We start from the raw sequence: 17,390 nt of genomic DNA, 5'->3' as shown, positions 1-17,390 counted from the left end.
ATATTTAACCTTAAGCAAATTCCTTCCAGATGCCTATAGAGACAAGACACAATGTCAAATGCAATGTTTTCACACATTTAACACAAATGCAAAATGAGAAACATGAATGCTTCTCTGCATTAAAAAAAATGAACCACCCCATACAGATACAAAATAAATAAATGTTAACATTCCTGCACAGAACATTTAAGACTTCCCTTTTTCACACTTGTGTGGCTGGTGTGCAAGAATCAAGAATGCTGCTTAAATATGCTAGCTATAGAAAATGAAATCATTTATTATGATTTGTTTCTAAGTCTGAATAACTAATGTTTACTAGTGTTGGATTAAATGTCTTAAATATATATTTAGTATGAAATCATGTTAAGTGTATTGGGCTGTATTTAGTTTTTAAAACATTTGCTTTTTCCATATTTCCTTTCTAAGTAAACTTCCCCTCAGCCTCAATTCTGTTTATGTTCTTCTACCTGATTTCATGCAAAGTCCTATGCATCCCATGCAACATACTCAGTCTGAGGGAACAGTCAAGGTTGCTGAAAAGGCTGTTATGGGGCAGCATGGGAGAAAGATTTGTTGAATACATTATTTCCTATTCTCACAACACAGCTATTTTCCACATCTGATGAGTGTTTAAAGTAGATTCACTTGTTTCCTAACTTCCAGCACTGCTGCTTTCTATGTGAGAAATCGGAAACAGGTGGACTGCAGAGGGCACAGAACACATACCACACCTACAGTATAACTAACATTCCTCGATGTCTTACTAAAATTCTTAGATTATCTTACTAAGAAGAAGAACCAAAGCCTCAAAATGTACATTTGTCTAGGTTCTAAAGAATTACTTTTAAATTCGAGTATTTAAAACACTACAATTCCAACCTGTTTTATCAACTGAATGCATGTTATAACTTCTTAGTTCAGCTGGTCCTGAAAGCCTTCCAGAGTTTACAGGATTGGGATAAAATCTTTCTGGTCTTCGAGGAGGAAGAGATTGCTCATTATAGAGGTGACCTATTATTTAATAAAAAAATTAAGCTTTTTCAGAAGAATTCCTGAACAATGCCTACAGCTTATTTTATTTCACATTCCTTATGCAACAGTGCTTACAAGTTAAACTATAATGGGTAAGAGGCACGTGCTTCCAGAAAATGTTAATGGAATCCAATACTTATTACTTACTTAATATAGAATGATAAAATCATAAGATTGAAAGGGAAAATTGAGGTCCTCTAATCCATACCGCTTGCCTATGCCGTCTCACAAAAAACTGCTATCCAGCTATTGTTTGAAAAGAGTCTTTCAATGGAGCCCCAATAACTCCAGTAAGCAGGCTGTTTAATAACTCTCATGGTCAGGAAATTCCTCTCCGGTTCAATTTTGGATTTCTCTCTGTAAACATATCTTCACTGGAAAATTAATCTGTAGCATATGATGCTAAAAAAATGATTCAACTATACTAGTCTGAGGAATTCCTGAGACATCCCGTTTTTTAAAAATGGGCTAGATGAATATCAGTACTATGAAGGTAGTTTATACAGTATATTTTCAGAAATATGTAATCTGGAAATGGTTCTAGGGTTCTAATATAAGTTTTGGATTAAATGAACCAAAAATATACCCCTTAAAATGTTTAAATCAGCTAATTCTGTAAAAAAGGGATGTATTAGGTATGTTCTCCACCTTGAATTATTTATAAAACTAATAAAGTGGGATCTAAATCAATAAACATTCATTCTGAGGAAAAAACAATGTTTAGAGTATACCACCTTCAAATGATTTGTACATATTCATCCACTGAAACCAAATCAAAGATCCATTTCAAAGTAGATCTCAGTAATATTTCAATGTAATTTCATTTCTGCATTTAGCAAAGAATGGCAGATCATGTTTTGATACCTGGGTGAGGGAGGATTACTCTGTGATCTCTATCCCATGGAGGTGACAAAGATCCAGTGTCAGAAGGTGGCCTGTGTGGATCAGATAACCTACTGGTGTTCAGCTCTCCTCTTTCATTACCAACTTCAGTTATGCCAGGATTCCCCAGGCCTCTTGAACCTAATCAAAAAAATTACCATGGATCCAATTAGCTCAATATCTAATAGTCTTAACTGAACCAGTAAATACCAAAACTATGTCCATTTCAAAAAATGTAAGTCAGGGGTAGGATTAAACCACTGTTACTACTGGTTCGGTACTTATGTTTTGCGCGCTGTGCCTCCCAGACATCTGATAAACACTATGCACGGGTGCGCAGCGTTTGAAAAAAGCCTTTTTTACTGATTTTTCAGCCTCAGCTGTGCCATGTAAAGCAGCTGAGGTTGAAAAAACAGGAAATAAAGGTCAGGAAAGAGCCCAGGTGGGCGGGTGGGCCAAACAGCAGCAGACACAGAACAGTTTGTTGTCTGCTGCTCTTCAGAGCTACCGATTCTACAGAGTCGGGCAGAACCGGTAGCATCCCACCCCTGATGTAAGTCTGTTGTCTCATATTTATCATAAAAATTACTCATTTATCAAGTTTAGGTGAAAAGATAAATTTGACTAAAATACACAAGTAAAATCTCACTAAAGTTACAAATAGGATAACAAAACATAATGTGGTATTTAAGCTGGCTCATAATATATTTATGTAAAATTTGTATCATGCAGCTTGAATTCTCCGAGATGTACAGTGGATATAGAAAATCTAGTTAAAATGCCAGTTTTTGAGATGTATCAGACCAAGACAAATCTGTTCAGAATTTGTTCAACCTTTAATATAACATATAAGCTCTATAATTCAATTGAAAAAAAACCATAAATCTTTTAAGAGGGAAATAACATTAAAAAGTACAATAGCATGGTTGCATAAATATACCATCTCATAAGTAGGGATGTGGTTATAGTTAGAATTAACCAATCTCAAACCGATGGTAAATAGTCAGTACACATCTGTCATCAATTTAAGTGACTGATCAAACCCATATAAAGTTCAGCTGTTTTGGTAGAATTTTTTTGATATTTACTCAGTTGCCTCTTAAACCAAAAGCCATGATCTGCAAAGAGCTTACAAAGTATCAAAGGGATTTCAATGCTGGAAGGTATCAGTCAGAAGGGTATAAACAAATTTTCCATGAAACATAGTGATGATAATCAACAAGTAGAGAAAAACAGTGATATTACCAAGAAGTGTATATCCCTCCAAAATTTATGGAAAAAAACAACCAAGAAGAAAACTGGACTGGGAGGCTGCTAACTTTAAAAAAGCTGCAGGAATTTCTGGCAGGTATTGATTGTATACTACATATGACAACAATCTCCAATATTCTTCATATGTCTGGGCTGTGAGGTGGCAACATGAAAGCCTTTTCTTAAAAAGAAAATCACCCAAATTATTTTTCACAAAATACATTTCACAAAAACCTACATCAAGTCTGATAAAGGCATGTAGAAATAACGTGTTATGGTCTTATGAGACTAAGGTTGAACTTTTTGACCATGATTCCAAAAAGTATGGTTGGTGCAAAAATGACATTGCGCATTACTAAAAGTATATCAAACCAACAGTGAAGCATCGTAGTGGCAGCATTATGCTTTGGGACTGTTTTCCTCAGCTAGAATTGGGGCTTTAATCAAGGTGGAGAGAATTATAAACAGTTCCAAATATCAGGCCTCTGCTACAATGCTGAAGATGAAGAGGAATTTCACATTTCAACACAACAACACACAGTATACCATCAGGAGAAGATCAAAGTTTTGGAATGGCCCAGCCACAGCCCAAACCTGAATCCCTTTGAAAATCTGTGGGGTCACCTGGAGAGGGCTGTGAATAGGAGATGCCCTCGCAATCTGACAGATTTGGGAGTGCTTTTGCACAGTGGGCAAAGATTCCAAAAGCAAGGTGTGCCAATGCTGATAGCCCCAAAGCTCCCACCCACAAAGACTGGATACTAGCAGAAAATCAAAAGATGCTTCAACGAAGTATTAGTTTAAGAGTATGCTCATTTATGCAATCACATTATTGTACATTTTGTATTTTTTCCTAAAAATTTCAGTTTGTTTTTCAATTGAATTATACAGTTTATATGTTAAAGGTGGAAAAATTCTGAACGGATTGATCTGAGTCTTTTTTTTTTACATCTCAAAAAAATTGGCAATTTAATGGGTGTGTAAACTCGTAAGGCACTTCTTTCCGGTGGTAACTTTGCAAAGAAGCTAAGGGAAGGGGGCATGGATATGATGGGAATGTGTGGAAAGCTGGAAGGGAGAAAAGGAATTTACATGAGCCATTTGCAGCTTGAGAAAATCTCACAAGCCCAAAGTCAAACACCGAAGACTTTTGAAAGCTGCAGTCTGTTTTCCCAAAATAAAACGCTTAACCTGGATTGGTGGACAGTGGACATTGGGTGGCCTAGGAAAGAAAAGGAGGTTTTACTATGCTGTGTTTTGTGTCAACACCTTAGAACTGGCTTTGCTTCTTCTATGCCTATATGGAACTGTCAGTAAACTTTTACTCCCAGGTATTTCTTTTGTTGTACATGCCAATGGGATGGTTGACAGTTTCTATATCCACTGCAAACACCCACTGGCCCAATCTAGAGCAGTAAAACCTCTGAAATTAGAAAATTCACATATGTTATTGACATCAAACTTTAAAGAACTCTTCATACAATTTTTAAAAAGGGTATGCATTTCCACTTCTACACACATTCTGATCCAGATTGGGCCAGTGAACACTAGTCAGAGAAAATGTTTTTAAAAGTAGAGTGATGTATATTTTATATATTGTGTACTTTAACTGTAAGGCAGTCTGTAAATGGCTCTAACAAACCTTTTAGTATTATTTGGTTTCAATATTATAACTGAAATGTTATATTCTTGTATCTTTTCTGTTATACAATGTCAATGAAGCTTTAAGAAGTAAAGACTTTTCTAATTTGCCCTTGCTTTACTCATGGTCATCTTAGATTTTAGAAAAGGAAAATCATATTCATATTTTCCTTTACTTTTTACTTCATATTTTCTTCCTTTACTTTTCCTTTACTTTTTCCTCCTTCCTTTTCCTGTTACTGTAATACATCCTCAGGATCTTTCCCTCAGGACAGAAGAGATTCAGACTTCAGAAGAGATTCAAACAGAGCTCAAGTAAGACAGCTGGGTTTTTTTTTAAATTTCATCAATAATGGCCAATTTTTTGAGATTGCCTAAATAAGCCACTTCCGTTTTCTTGGCAAGGTTTTTCAGAAATGGTTTGCTTTTTTGGCCCCTTAGGGCTAGAGAAAAAAAATGACTCACCCAAGGTCACCCAATGAACTTTGTGTCTAAATTGGGACTAGAACACAGTTTCTAGCCTGGTGCCTTAACCACTACCCAAGCTGGCTCTCAGATGAAACTTTTATCTGACCATAAACATGCATTGTTGAAATATCTGTCTGTTTATATTCCTTAAGACTTTTGTTAACTGACTAGAACTCTAAAAATACTGTGAATCTTTGAATCTGGCACTGTTCTTGATTGCTGTTAAACCCTCAAACTTTTGATCAATAAAGTTCATTAGGGTGTTTTTCTTTGCCACTGCTTCTATAATTGCCTATGTTTGTATTGTTCTATTGACTCTAAGCTTATATATGAACAGGAAATATACAAGAACGTGTATCAATATGCAGTAGGAGTCTAAGTAAGATTAAGGGAGGAGATGCCTGTGCTTACACTTCTTCCAATTTTCCAATTTAAAATAAACTATTATTGTGTTTTGTCTTGTCTGTAAAAGCTGAAAATTTCCTTAGTATTCTCTGCCTTAGGCATGCAATTATTTAGTCATGTCAGGCTGTTAGTCATGTCAGGCTGAAACAAAATCCACATTATACTAAGATTTGTCTTACAAAGCAAAGGAAGGAAGGAAGAGAGGAAGTCTTTTCATCAACTTTATCACTATGCATTTTCAAACAAACATTGCTCTCAGAGCCCAATTCTGTCCCAAACCGAACCTCCTCCAAGAAACCCATCACATCTTTTAAAGAAATTAAAAGAGTTTTTTCTTATTTTAGAAAGATAAATTAGAAATAAGTGTTTTGAACAGGTGGGAAAAAGAAACTGAAACTATATTCAACCTTTTCATTTTTAATTAATTATAGTTCAAAAGCAGATAAACAGTTTGAGTATCTTACTCTGATGCTCAAACCATGGTATGTGTTGATCTCTTAGCTACTTCATTATATTTGTTCATTCCAGACTGTCTTATGCTGGCAGTTTTGGAATAAAGTATAATAGCTTTAAAGCCAACTTTAGGCCACAATCAACTATCTAAGATGGAAAAACCCATGAAGTATTTTATTGTAATGTAAGGAGAATGATGCCTGCTTTTCCTTTCATCTCACTTATTTTAGTTTCAAAAACTACCATTTGGTCCAGTTTTTATTAATTAATGGTTAAGCAGTATTGGTTTAGGACTTTATCAAAGTAAATTAATTTCAAAACTAATCTTTATGCAAATGGCTTCATAGTACTGGTGGATCAAAGATTTACAAAATGTTTCAGTCAGGAACAAGTGTAAAAATGGTTTTCATGAACAGGAACCTTCTCTCTGCAGGTTTTCCATAAAAATATGTAATACTGAAAGTTGGACATATGGAATTACTGCTCTCAGCTCCATGCTAGAGACCATTTATATAGATAATACAAATTTATCTGAAAAGAACTATTACCAAGAAAGGAGGGATAGACTAAGAGGAGAGAGAATCCAGAATCATTAAGTTTTCAAATTTAAGAAGTGTACCTCTTCCTCCTCCACCTGGAAGCACAGGTGAAAGTCTTAAGGGACCCTCCAATAAGGTTGGGGGGGAAAGAAAAGCTCTTGTTTCTGATGAAGGTCTGCCCATTGGTGAGGGTCCATATGGGGACTGCTCTGGAACAGTTAAAACAAAATACTAACATTCACAAAGTTAATGTTAATGGGTGTATAGAACAACAATTATTTATCAGCTCAGATTTGAAGTTTAAATTGGAACATAATAAAGTCAACTGATTGACTTTTCTTATTAGCCCTGCAATTACACAGCTGAGTTTTTGCAAATCATTTAAGGAATTCTGCAGGTTTTATTTAGGAATCACTGGGGAAAAAATTAGGTATTGTAATTAAATGAAATGTAAATGCTAATTAATTTGAATTGGTAGCTTGGTACATTTATTCAAAAATTAAGGAATTACACTGGAAATTAAATAAAATGCCATACCTCTGCCAAATGCTGTGGCTGTATCATCATAAGCATAAGGATCTTTTTTCAAAAAGTTGTATTTTAATTCTATTTCTGTCAAACTAAAGAAAAGAACAAAAAGCTATGATCTTCCATATGACTGCTTGGACCATTTTATTTTTCTACTGCAAAGTAAAAATCACTTAATCAGATAGCTCATGGGCACTGGCTGATTCAATGATTTATCCATACATATGTTTTGGATGGCTTCCCAACTTGCAAAATGATTTTGAGAGGCTAATTTAGGACTAAAAACTAAACAATATAAACTATGAACATAAAACAACAAAATATAAAACAGCACAAACCAAAGCACTCAACATATCCAAAATCTCAAATCCATTTTCCAGCAGGCTCATTCATTGTACTAACCCAGTATTTTGCGGAGGGCAGGGGAACAAAAGGAAAAATACATTTTTGAAGTCTTACAGAAGACCAGAGCCATCCACATATCATTTCTACCTTTCTGAAAGGTAGGAAAGGTAGGAAATCATGACAGAGCAAGTACCATTTAGATAGCACTGTTCTATGAAATGATCTTAAGTCTACCCATAAGCCTGCAGGAAACCAGTTTAGCTCATGTAGTAGTGTTGCTACGTGGTTGTCCCATTCCTGGCTATATACCACTACATTACTGATTAATTCTAGTTTCTGAATGGTCCACAAGGGCAGCCTGATGTAGACCAAATTGCAATAGTCCAAGTGTGATGTGACCAAAGCATGAGTGGACTGTGACCAGGGCTTCCTGATCAAGAATCAAGTGCAACTGATATACAATATGAATTTGTGCAAAGGCCTGCTTCATCACAGCTACAGCTACCCCCACTAATTCAAGGCAACCTCCAAAATGCACAGCAGTTGTTTCTGAAGGAGTGTAACTCCATACAGAACTAAAGATGGTCAGTTTTCCAAAAGGGAGAGGGTCCTTCACAATCATTCTGAGTTGCTTGGGTTTAGCCAAAACCTGTGCTTTCCCATTCACACCACTTCATTCTCCAGACATGAAGAACAAACCTTGACAGCATCACTTGGTTAGCCCTGAGCACAGATACAAAACTTAATATTATGATACATACTGATGATACTTAACTCTGCTCCAATTGACGACCTCATTCAGTGGCTTTATGTAAATAGTGGTGGAGAGGGAAAAACTCTGAGTATCACTGTAAACCAGGAACTTAAGCCTATACTCCTCCCTATCAATGTCAAATGGAACACCATGGCCCTTTTACCAACATCTGAAACTGTCCAGGAAGATACCATGACTGATAAAATCAAGCCATTGAGAGATCACAGAGGACCAGGACAGGGCTAAACATTAACCCAACATAACTTATGCTTAGAACTACTGCTAAAACTTTTTTCATGTTTTCTAAACATGAACACCTCTATACTTACTTTTGTCTTCTGTGTTGATTTTCCTTTCTCATGTCATTCAGTTGTCTTTCAGCTGCCCGGGCTGTCAACTTCAAATATATAGCAAATATCAGATTTTTTTCTAAATAAATAAATGTGCTATAATTTTTGAAAGTTCAATAAACATTTTGAAAATCAAGTATGTAATATTTTTACTTAAAATCTAATTCCCTTTAAGGTCTATGCATTACTTTAAACAATAATCAGATAAAGCATGCAAATCCAATGTATTTAGGTTAACTGTAAACCAGAAAAGTCCACATTCTAAAGCTTTATAGGTACCGGTGCACTCTAAATGTCCAAATATTTTTAGCATTAGGTGTGAATCAAACAGTCTGCTGCTTCTTCATTGTTAATTACATTTAAGAATTTCTCTTCATCAAACTCCTGCATTAAGTAAGGCAACTGGTATGCACAGATATTAACATGGGTACTTATCTTTGGATATTATTATTTTTATGTCTGGATCAGTGCATTGGATTCTTGGCAAGACAATCATATCATTGTACCAATTCCATCCTGGGCACTACTGAGTAACAGTTTAGCACCTACATATGCATTTGGTTTTGGAAAGAATTGCCATTTTAGCAAAACCTTAATCTATTACAATAGTAAGGACAATTCACTTAAGGAATCTTTTTTAACAAATAGGGACTATTGGTACTTAAAGAAAATAAATTATGAAAGTCATAATTCAGAAAAGAATGTACATAGCATCCACAGACAGAAAATGATTTTAAGATTGCACTTTTGATTTATTTTCTAAAAACTGGGAAGATATGCATTTAACTGTATGGGTGGCAGTTCTGCACTGAGAACTTTTGAAAGCTTTGGTGACTTCTATTTTTTGCTCTATCTTTAGTTTTCCTTCTGATGTGCCATAGGAAATATGGCTAAGCCTTTTTACAAAAGTACAGCCAAGCATTAAGAAATAATAATAATAAAAAAAAAACATTAAGAGGGAAAAAGAATGCTCCCCTTGGTGAGATAGATTGTGTCAGTGTATAAAGAATTTATGAACTAGAATAGCCATGGCAACAAGCCAGCCAATGGGAACTGTTTTTTGACTGACACAGGACTTGCTATGAGAGCCATGCGAGCCAGCTTTAGTCTGGGTGTGGTTTAGCTATTTTGTGTTCAGAGTTCATTTCTCTCTCTACCACATTGCAAGAGATGTGTGGGTATTGTTTGTATCATGTTTTTGTATTTTGTAGATAAAGACGTTTTTCCTATATTATGAATCCTGCTCAATTATTTGAAAATGTGCTGGGTTATTTTCAAATAAAACCAACAGATTTACAGTTTGTAAATTATATTAAATAAAATTTAATATAAAATGTAAAGGAACAGGCCATTTTGAAATATCTATAGCCCCAAAGTGCAATCATGTCTGATAAAAAAAACTTAAGATGAACATATATGTAACCTTATTGAAAACACCCTACACCAATGTTGTAATTTTTTTTTTCAAATGGACAGAAAAATAGTGCTTTAACTTACCCAATTATCATAAGCTTTTTTCTCATGTGAGTTAATCTATTAAAACAAAACTATACATTAATTTAGAAGTAAAATCAAACTGAGCAACATTTTATATGTTCTTTTCAACAGAAAACAAAAAGTACTTTAAACTATAGAACATAAGTGGTAAAGCTACAATAAGATATTGCTTCAACAAAGCTCTGCCGCTAAACCAAAAACATTTAAAACCACTCTTCTCTGTATATTTACCAGACAACAAATTTTATTGAAAGAATTCAATAGAAGTCATATCATTGCTTTCATGTACATTTGAGATTCAGCCTTCTTTTCTGTTGTAGTTAACATAATAGCTTTAGTTAAACAAAAAGTTAAGTTCTGAAGTTGTAAATATAGCTAAATGGATATGAGCTCCTGAATGAAAGGATGGATATGAATCAAAGAAAATTCCAACTGAAATAATGTAGAACAGCACTGAAAAGTGATTTCAAACAACAACTTTTTTCCTCAAAGAGGCCAATACACTGAAGCCATGTTATATATGAGGTAAAAAAAATAGAAAATTTTCAATTAAGAAAATACATACTTGTTTCTCATAGGAGCAAACAGTTCTTTCCAGTTCTTCTTCAAGATCTTTTACCCGATGCCTATACAATAGTATTAGGAGAAACTGTTATTATTGTTGCAAAATTTTATTAAATAATTTATAGCCATTAAGTAAATTGGTTTTATTTTTTAAAAAACAGATGAAGTTGACAAGCCAATTGAAAAAGGAGATCAGATATCTCTATCTACCAAACGTACCAGAATCTCCCTGTTGTAATTTCTTTGCTTACAAAACTCAGTTGTGCCTAAAAATGACAGGACACATTGTGAATGGAATTATTTTTAACTGAAGTTACTTTGAATGACATGCTCCTATTTATGGATCAAGTGGAAAGAATGAGCTTTTAGCAGAATTATCTCCTCTGCTGAAAATAAATAAGCATGCTAGTATTTGTAATTTTAAAAAGGGATAATAAATAATTTGTCTAACATATTTCTTAGTAATCATCAGCTATCTAAATCCCTTGTCCTCTTCCAGAAAGGTTCAGAATTAAATCTAACAAAGGATGAAGGGTACTCTTATTACCCAACAGGGTTTTTCTGGCTGTCTTCTGATTGCAATATCTTGTATTTTTCCCAGCTGTGTCTTAGGATTCCATGGTCCCCCAGACTAGTGGGGAAAGTACCATTAATAACTACAACATGCACAACATCCGGACAATATACACAACATGGAGATGGGAGTTCTCCTTGCATGAGTGGGGCCTCCCTTTCCATTTGCTTCTTTCCTCTGACATAAAACACTACTAGTACAATGGTAGATTGGTACTCTTCCAATTAATCTCGATTTCTTTTTCAAAAATTTGGAATTGTTTAATATAATACTTGGTGAAATTACCGATAAGTATGCAGTTCTTCAGCAGCATGATTAATTTTCTCATCGACTTTGGAAAGTTTTTCTTCTTTCTGTAAACGTTCTTTTTCTTCTACAGTTAATTTCCTTTTTAAAAATAAATATTACATTAGTCATAACTATTGTTTTTTAGTTTTCATATGAAAACTGCAATTCACTTGCACTTATTATAGAATTTAGTCTATAGAAATATGTAGAATTTCCAAATAAAAAAATATAGAATTGAGCAGTAAAAGAACTTGGGCAGAGTTTTTGAATGATGCATGATTTTACGATGAAAAGTTTTAATGCAGAACCTTGTACGATGTGGTGTGTTTATGTGTATAAACAAAATGATGATGGGGAGTGAAACTAAAACTTTCACTATTTAGTATCTCTATGTTCTTTAAGTGGTTGGCAGAATTGGACATAAAAAGTATCTAATTTCTGTATCTAAGCTCTTATATATTCAGGCTACACAGTGAAATAACTTTCAGGTAGGCTTTTTTAAAGAATTCAAAGCAACATTCAGTTTTTTGTATGACATTGTTTGATCATACTGGTCCCAAAGAAAGTATTCTGTATTTAAATGATTTCCAATAAACCAAAAAACATAGTAAATAAATATTGTAAAATTACTTCCTTTAAGGTACCCTGTAGAATTTAGAGTAATTGAATAACTCCTGTAGAGCTGGATTTAATAATATTAATCTATTCAGTACTGGCACAAGAGAGTAAACTAGTAAAATAATTTGGCAAATTTAGTTTATATATTGTTCTACAAATTGAAAACATTTAATTACAGAGAAATAACATTCTGTAACAAATTAATGAGTCATTAACCAATAAATCCAATACCAGTAATACCTGTGAAGATTCATTTCATTTTCTTGGTATAGTTCTGTCATGACTTTAAGCTTTTGCTGAAGCTTTTGAATTTCATTTTGAACTCCTATATTTTCTGACTTCAAATTGACATGTTCCCTTTGTAGTCTTTCAATCCGTTCTGTCATAAAGAAATAAGTACAAATAAGCAAATATTGGAACCATAAAACTGCAACTCAGAAATTTAATGTACTTGTTCTGAAAACAAGTAGTTTAATTTGATTAGAAATATTTTATTCTGCTTTATTGTTAGTTCACAATATTGTACATATTGCTATGGCTTTTTAAAGGAAATCTACTCTAGTATTAATATTAGTATTAATAGCTGAAAAATGTACTACTACAAAAATGCAAAAAATAATTTAGTTCCACATATAAATGAGGACTGAGTTTTGCTGTTGGAAACAAAGCTGTTAATCAGTGACATATTAACATTCAAATAGTTGAAATGGGCCAAATACCTGCAAGCTTATCTGCAGGATTGATCAAACAGTCACAAAAAATGTCTGATGGAAGAGCTATTGCTATTAAAGATATATCACCAATTATTAAATCTCAATCTTCATATTCTTTTTCTAACAAAGACAGTGAATGCTGGTTCAATGTGTTCAATAAAAACACAGCACAGAATGCTCTTTAGTGTGTTGTTAGTGAGAAGTCCTTTATCTATTAAGATGATTTAGATGAAAGTTCAGGTCATATATAGGTCATAGCTCTAAAGCATTCACTGCTAGCCACTGTCCATCAGTCTGTAAAGACAAAAGCCATTAGAATATTTTTCCTGCTCTGGTTGATACTCTATCTGTAAGAAGATTCAACTACTGCTTATTGATTTTAAGAAGAGAACAAACAGAAAAAAAAACCTTATTTTTCTGCCTTAATGTTTTATTCCATTTTTTATTAGCTTCAGTGTTTACAGATTCACTCCCATATAAAAATAAAATGTTATTCATGATTTCAGTTTTTCAATTCTAACATTACCATTAAGATTTTGGAGATGACAATAAAAAAGATAAAAAGGAAACACAAACCAGACAACAACCTGGAAAAACCTTCACTAAAGTTAGAGCAGATGACAACACTTTTCTAAAGAATCAGTGTGGGATACTATTAAAATAAACCATTAAAAACTTAGATTCTTTCATCTTATGAGAACTGAGAACTTGTTTAAAATATCTTACATGAGGGAATAACTCTCATGTAAAAGATTCCTAATTATCTAAATAAAACTCCTTTATAAAAAGCTAAATCCAACCTCTAATGCCCAGTCATACTTACTTTTCATCCGCAATTTTCCCTATATGCACAGTGCATGCATAAGCAGATTTAGGGGAAGAGGGGATAACTAAGAATTGAATTATTTTTTCTAAAGTATTACTTTCAAAAACCTTAATTTTAAAAATACCGTATCAGCTTTCTTTCCTGCTCATTTGAAAATCTATGAAAAAAATGTGATTACTGTACCTGCAAGTTCCTCTTTTGCTTTCTTTTCATCAGCTAATTTTGAATATATTTGATTCCTTTCTGTTTCCACAGATTTTAATTGAGCATTTAGCTATACAATGAAGGAAGATAAACTAGGTAAGATCATTACAGCTAGTAAAGAATACATTTGCACTGCTTTAACAAATATCATATTAATTCCAGTTTATTTTCTGTCTGTACTGTAATTTACAAATGCAGGGAACATTCTCCAATGAAATGTGATCAATGTATAGTTTTGTTTCTAACTATACAAGCCTGTTATGTTCTTGATGAAGGAGAATGGAGAACAATGTTGACAATTATAGCTCCTCCCAAAGGTTCTTGAAAAGATGGTCTTAGGAATTCGGAACTTCTACTATATTAGGTAACCTACAGTTGTAGTGCCCTTCCTAGTTGTAATCGAAATTCCCAAGTCTTAAGAACATCTTTTCAAGGATCTCGAGTGAGGGAAATTTTCTTAGCTCCTCTGCTCACTGGAGATGTAACTGTTATCAATTCCTTTAGCAAATAGCTTCTGTAATTCTGGAATCAATCCAGAAAGTTTAAGTGACTTCAAAAAATTGCTTTAAATAATGCTTATTTCATTAACATTCTGACCTTCAATTTATAAAGTATTTTCTCATGGTCCGAATAACTATTTTTACACACTAATCTTTAGATTTTAGAATAGTTAAAATCTTCACAGTATTACCCAATTACCTTCGCAGCATAAATTAGCTTCTTTACTGTTTCTTTTTCTGGAACATCTAGTTATAAAGAAATCAAGAGAAAAAGTAAAACTCTGAGAAATAATCTTGAATTTATGAAAATAATACTAGCACTACAAATATTCTTTTTGTCCTCTCACTTAACATGTTAATGTGCCTTTACGTGGGCACGTTAGGTTGAGAAAAATGATTCTGATCTTAACATGCCACCCTGACAAATCCAGAATATACTAATATAAAGCTTTTGAAGAAAAAATATTACGCCTTGAATGAAATAGGCTATTCTCTACAAGCATGTATTATAATTTATTTCTTTTTGAAGACAAAGTTTATAATGACAGTGGTTTCCTATCTGAAATCTGAAAATATTTTTACCAAAGTGCTGCTCATTTTCTGTTTCATTCTTTATATCATTATCCTTGTGGTTGTCACCCATAGAATCATGCTCTCCTGTTGCACAGCTCCAGTCTTTCATTCTTAGCAAGCAGTCTGTCAGAGACTAAGTAGCATTTTAGAATAGAAAGAGAGCAGGTGAGAAAGAAAACGAATGAATCTCAGGCTCTATATTAAACAAATATCAAGATAATAAGTTTCATACTCAAAATTACATTTTATGGGTATCTTCATTTGACAATTTCTTCCAAGAGAGAAAAAAAGTTTTTAGGCACTATTGTGGCAAGTCAGGACCCTGTAAACATTAGCAAAAATGAATTTACAGAATGGGAGGCAAATTTCAATTTCCATTCAATGAAGATTTTAAAACAGAAGCCAGAACATGAAAACATTTTCTCCTTATTAGGCATCACAAATCTCTAACTAGCAATGGTTTATTTGATTTATGAAAGAACCACTTGCATTTACCTTAAAATCTGTTGAATAAGTTTTCTGAGAACAATCTATGGTTTTCTTTGCTAGACCACTCAATACTAAAAAATTAAAACTATGTGTACTGTACCTTGACTTGACTTTCTTTATTTTTAAGAGCTTCCTCTAGATTTGCTTGAGATGATTCATACATTTTTATCTGCTCATTTAGTTCATTAAATCGTTCATTCCATCCTTCAGCTTCTTGTAATAACTAGAGAGGGATGTTTGAAAAATCACTATATTATATCAAAGAAATGAAATACAAATCAAACAAAAACAAACTGAATAGTAAAAGCTGAGTTAGGAGCTTAGAGATGTTATGTTGCCCTTGTCTCCTCCACTACCTTTTCTACACATGATCTTCTTTCCATTTTCAACTGTCCCAGTAATCACTAGATGGGTTATAAATGGTTTCACAAAGGGCTTTTTTTATCAGTACTAAATAAATTTATCTGCTAAAAAGCAAAGTCTCAAAATTTAATTACTTATAAAAGCAGCAGCACTGCGAAACCTTCTTTCTTTGGATGAATTTCTTCTTTTTTTATAGTATTTAACAGTTTAAAGAATAAAAGTCTAAGTATGTATAGAGTCAGTGAAAAGTACATACTTGTTTTTCACTTTCATGAAGATGTCTGTTTTCCTCTATTGCATCTTGCAATGATGTCTTCAATCTCTCTCTGTTAATTTCATATACTTTTAATGTGGTTTTGGCCTAAATGACATGGAGACCATATAAAGCTGCATGCATCGATTTATTTATTTATTTAACAGTTTTGAAGCACCTTCCTTAAATCAATCTCTCTCTCTCTCTCTCTCTCTCTCTCTCTCTCTCTCTCTCTCTCTATATATATATATATATATATATATATATATATATATATATATACACATACATACATACATACATACATACATATATGGAATGCAATGTGTCATATTGGCAGTGGTCTTGAAAAGTCAGCCACAGAAAATGCAATTCTTCTGAGTCATAAACAGTTACTTGTCTGATTGCTTCTGACAGTACTTAAACAGTACTTTCCACATGAATCCCCAGAAATACTGGGAGAAAAATAATAGAAAGATTCCAAAGTAGTGCTAATATAGCTCTTGCCTTCCTTACTGCAACACCTATTAGGCTACACTACTAAGGAATATACCCAAATATTTTTTTCAAGCAAAGGAATATTGTACACCACTATATTTTCATGACACAGAATTAAACAATGGGTTTGGTTCTGAAAATGAGGTAAGAAGCTTTGAAAAACAATAGGACGATCTTGGTCAGATTTATCTGAAGTACTGGACAACATATCAGAACATAAATAAAGCATTCTAATTTTCCCCTAAAGTACCCAATTACAGTCAAAACCAAAAAAACTAACCCCAGTAGTACTAAGGAGACTTAATCTATTTATGACTATTAAAACCTTGGATCCAGGCAATGCCAGGGAGATAAAATAAGCCATTTTTGTGCATATCAAGCTCAGCTTTCCTGTCTGATCTTTTACATTAAAAAACTCTTTTAAGTTAAATAGGAAATTAACAAGTTGCCAAATATCAACATCCATAATCAGCTTTATTTCTAAGGATGTTACTGGCTCCTCAATCAGCCACATCACTTTTTAGAGGAAAAAAAGAGCATTGTCAAGTACACTGTTTTGAAGCATACCTATTTGCCCGTAAAAAAATCAAGTTAAATTACCTCAGCTACTTGACACTGGATAGATTTTGCTTCATTTTCTAAAGATGCCCTTCTTTTCTGTATTTCAGCCATCTGCAACAACATTAAACATTATTTTACAGAAAACTTTCTTCAATGTGATTAATACTGCCAACTCAAAATGCCTGTGCACTGAATGTTTTAGTTTACTATTATATTTTTTT

The 17,390-nt window shown here is 33.4% G+C and overlaps 1 protein-coding gene across 4 annotated transcripts in view; it reads right to left on the bottom strand.

Annotated features, from left to right (window-relative positions):
* MIA2 (MIA SH3 domain ER export factor 2) overlaps positions 1-17,390 on the bottom strand; it is a 54,550-nt gene that overhangs the window by 2,397 nt on the left and 34,763 nt on the right. For 2 of the 4 annotated variants that reach the window (XM_087921924.1, XM_087921926.1), the window contains exons 13-27: positions 17,209-17,280; positions 16,114-16,218; positions 15,595-15,717; positions 15,015-15,138; positions 14,632-14,678; positions 13,912-14,002; positions 12,430-12,568; positions 11,569-11,670; positions 10,711-10,771; positions 10,146-10,181; positions 8,628-8,695; positions 7,209-7,291; positions 6,752-6,880; positions 1,897-2,055; positions 880-1,011 (exon numbers count right to left, since the gene is read on the bottom strand). In XM_087921924.1, the coding sequence (XP_087778050.1) occupies positions 880-1,011; positions 1,897-2,055; positions 6,752-6,880; positions 7,209-7,291; positions 8,628-8,695; positions 10,146-10,181; positions 10,711-10,771; positions 11,569-11,670; positions 12,430-12,568; positions 13,912-14,002; positions 14,632-14,678; positions 15,015-15,138; positions 15,595-15,717; positions 16,114-16,218; positions 17,209-17,280 (1,471 nt within the window). The remainder of the gene's footprint in view (positions 1-879; positions 1,012-1,896; positions 2,056-6,751; positions 6,881-7,208; positions 7,292-8,627; positions 8,696-10,145; positions 10,182-10,710; positions 10,772-11,568; positions 11,671-12,429; positions 12,569-13,911; positions 14,003-14,631; positions 14,679-15,014; positions 15,139-15,594; positions 15,718-16,113; positions 16,219-17,208; positions 17,281-17,390) is intronic. The other 2 variants (XM_087921927.1, XM_087921928.1) reach the window with 1 other exon arrangement.

This window comes from Pseudonaja textilis, chromosome 1 (genome assembly GCF_049901715.1).
Source record: "Pseudonaja textilis isolate UNSWEBS1 chromosome 1, rPseTex1.2, whole genome shotgun sequence".
Lineage (NCBI taxonomy): Eukaryota > Metazoa > Chordata > Lepidosauria > Squamata > Elapidae > Pseudonaja > Pseudonaja textilis.
This window is presented reverse-complemented; position numbering and strand designations above follow the sequence as displayed.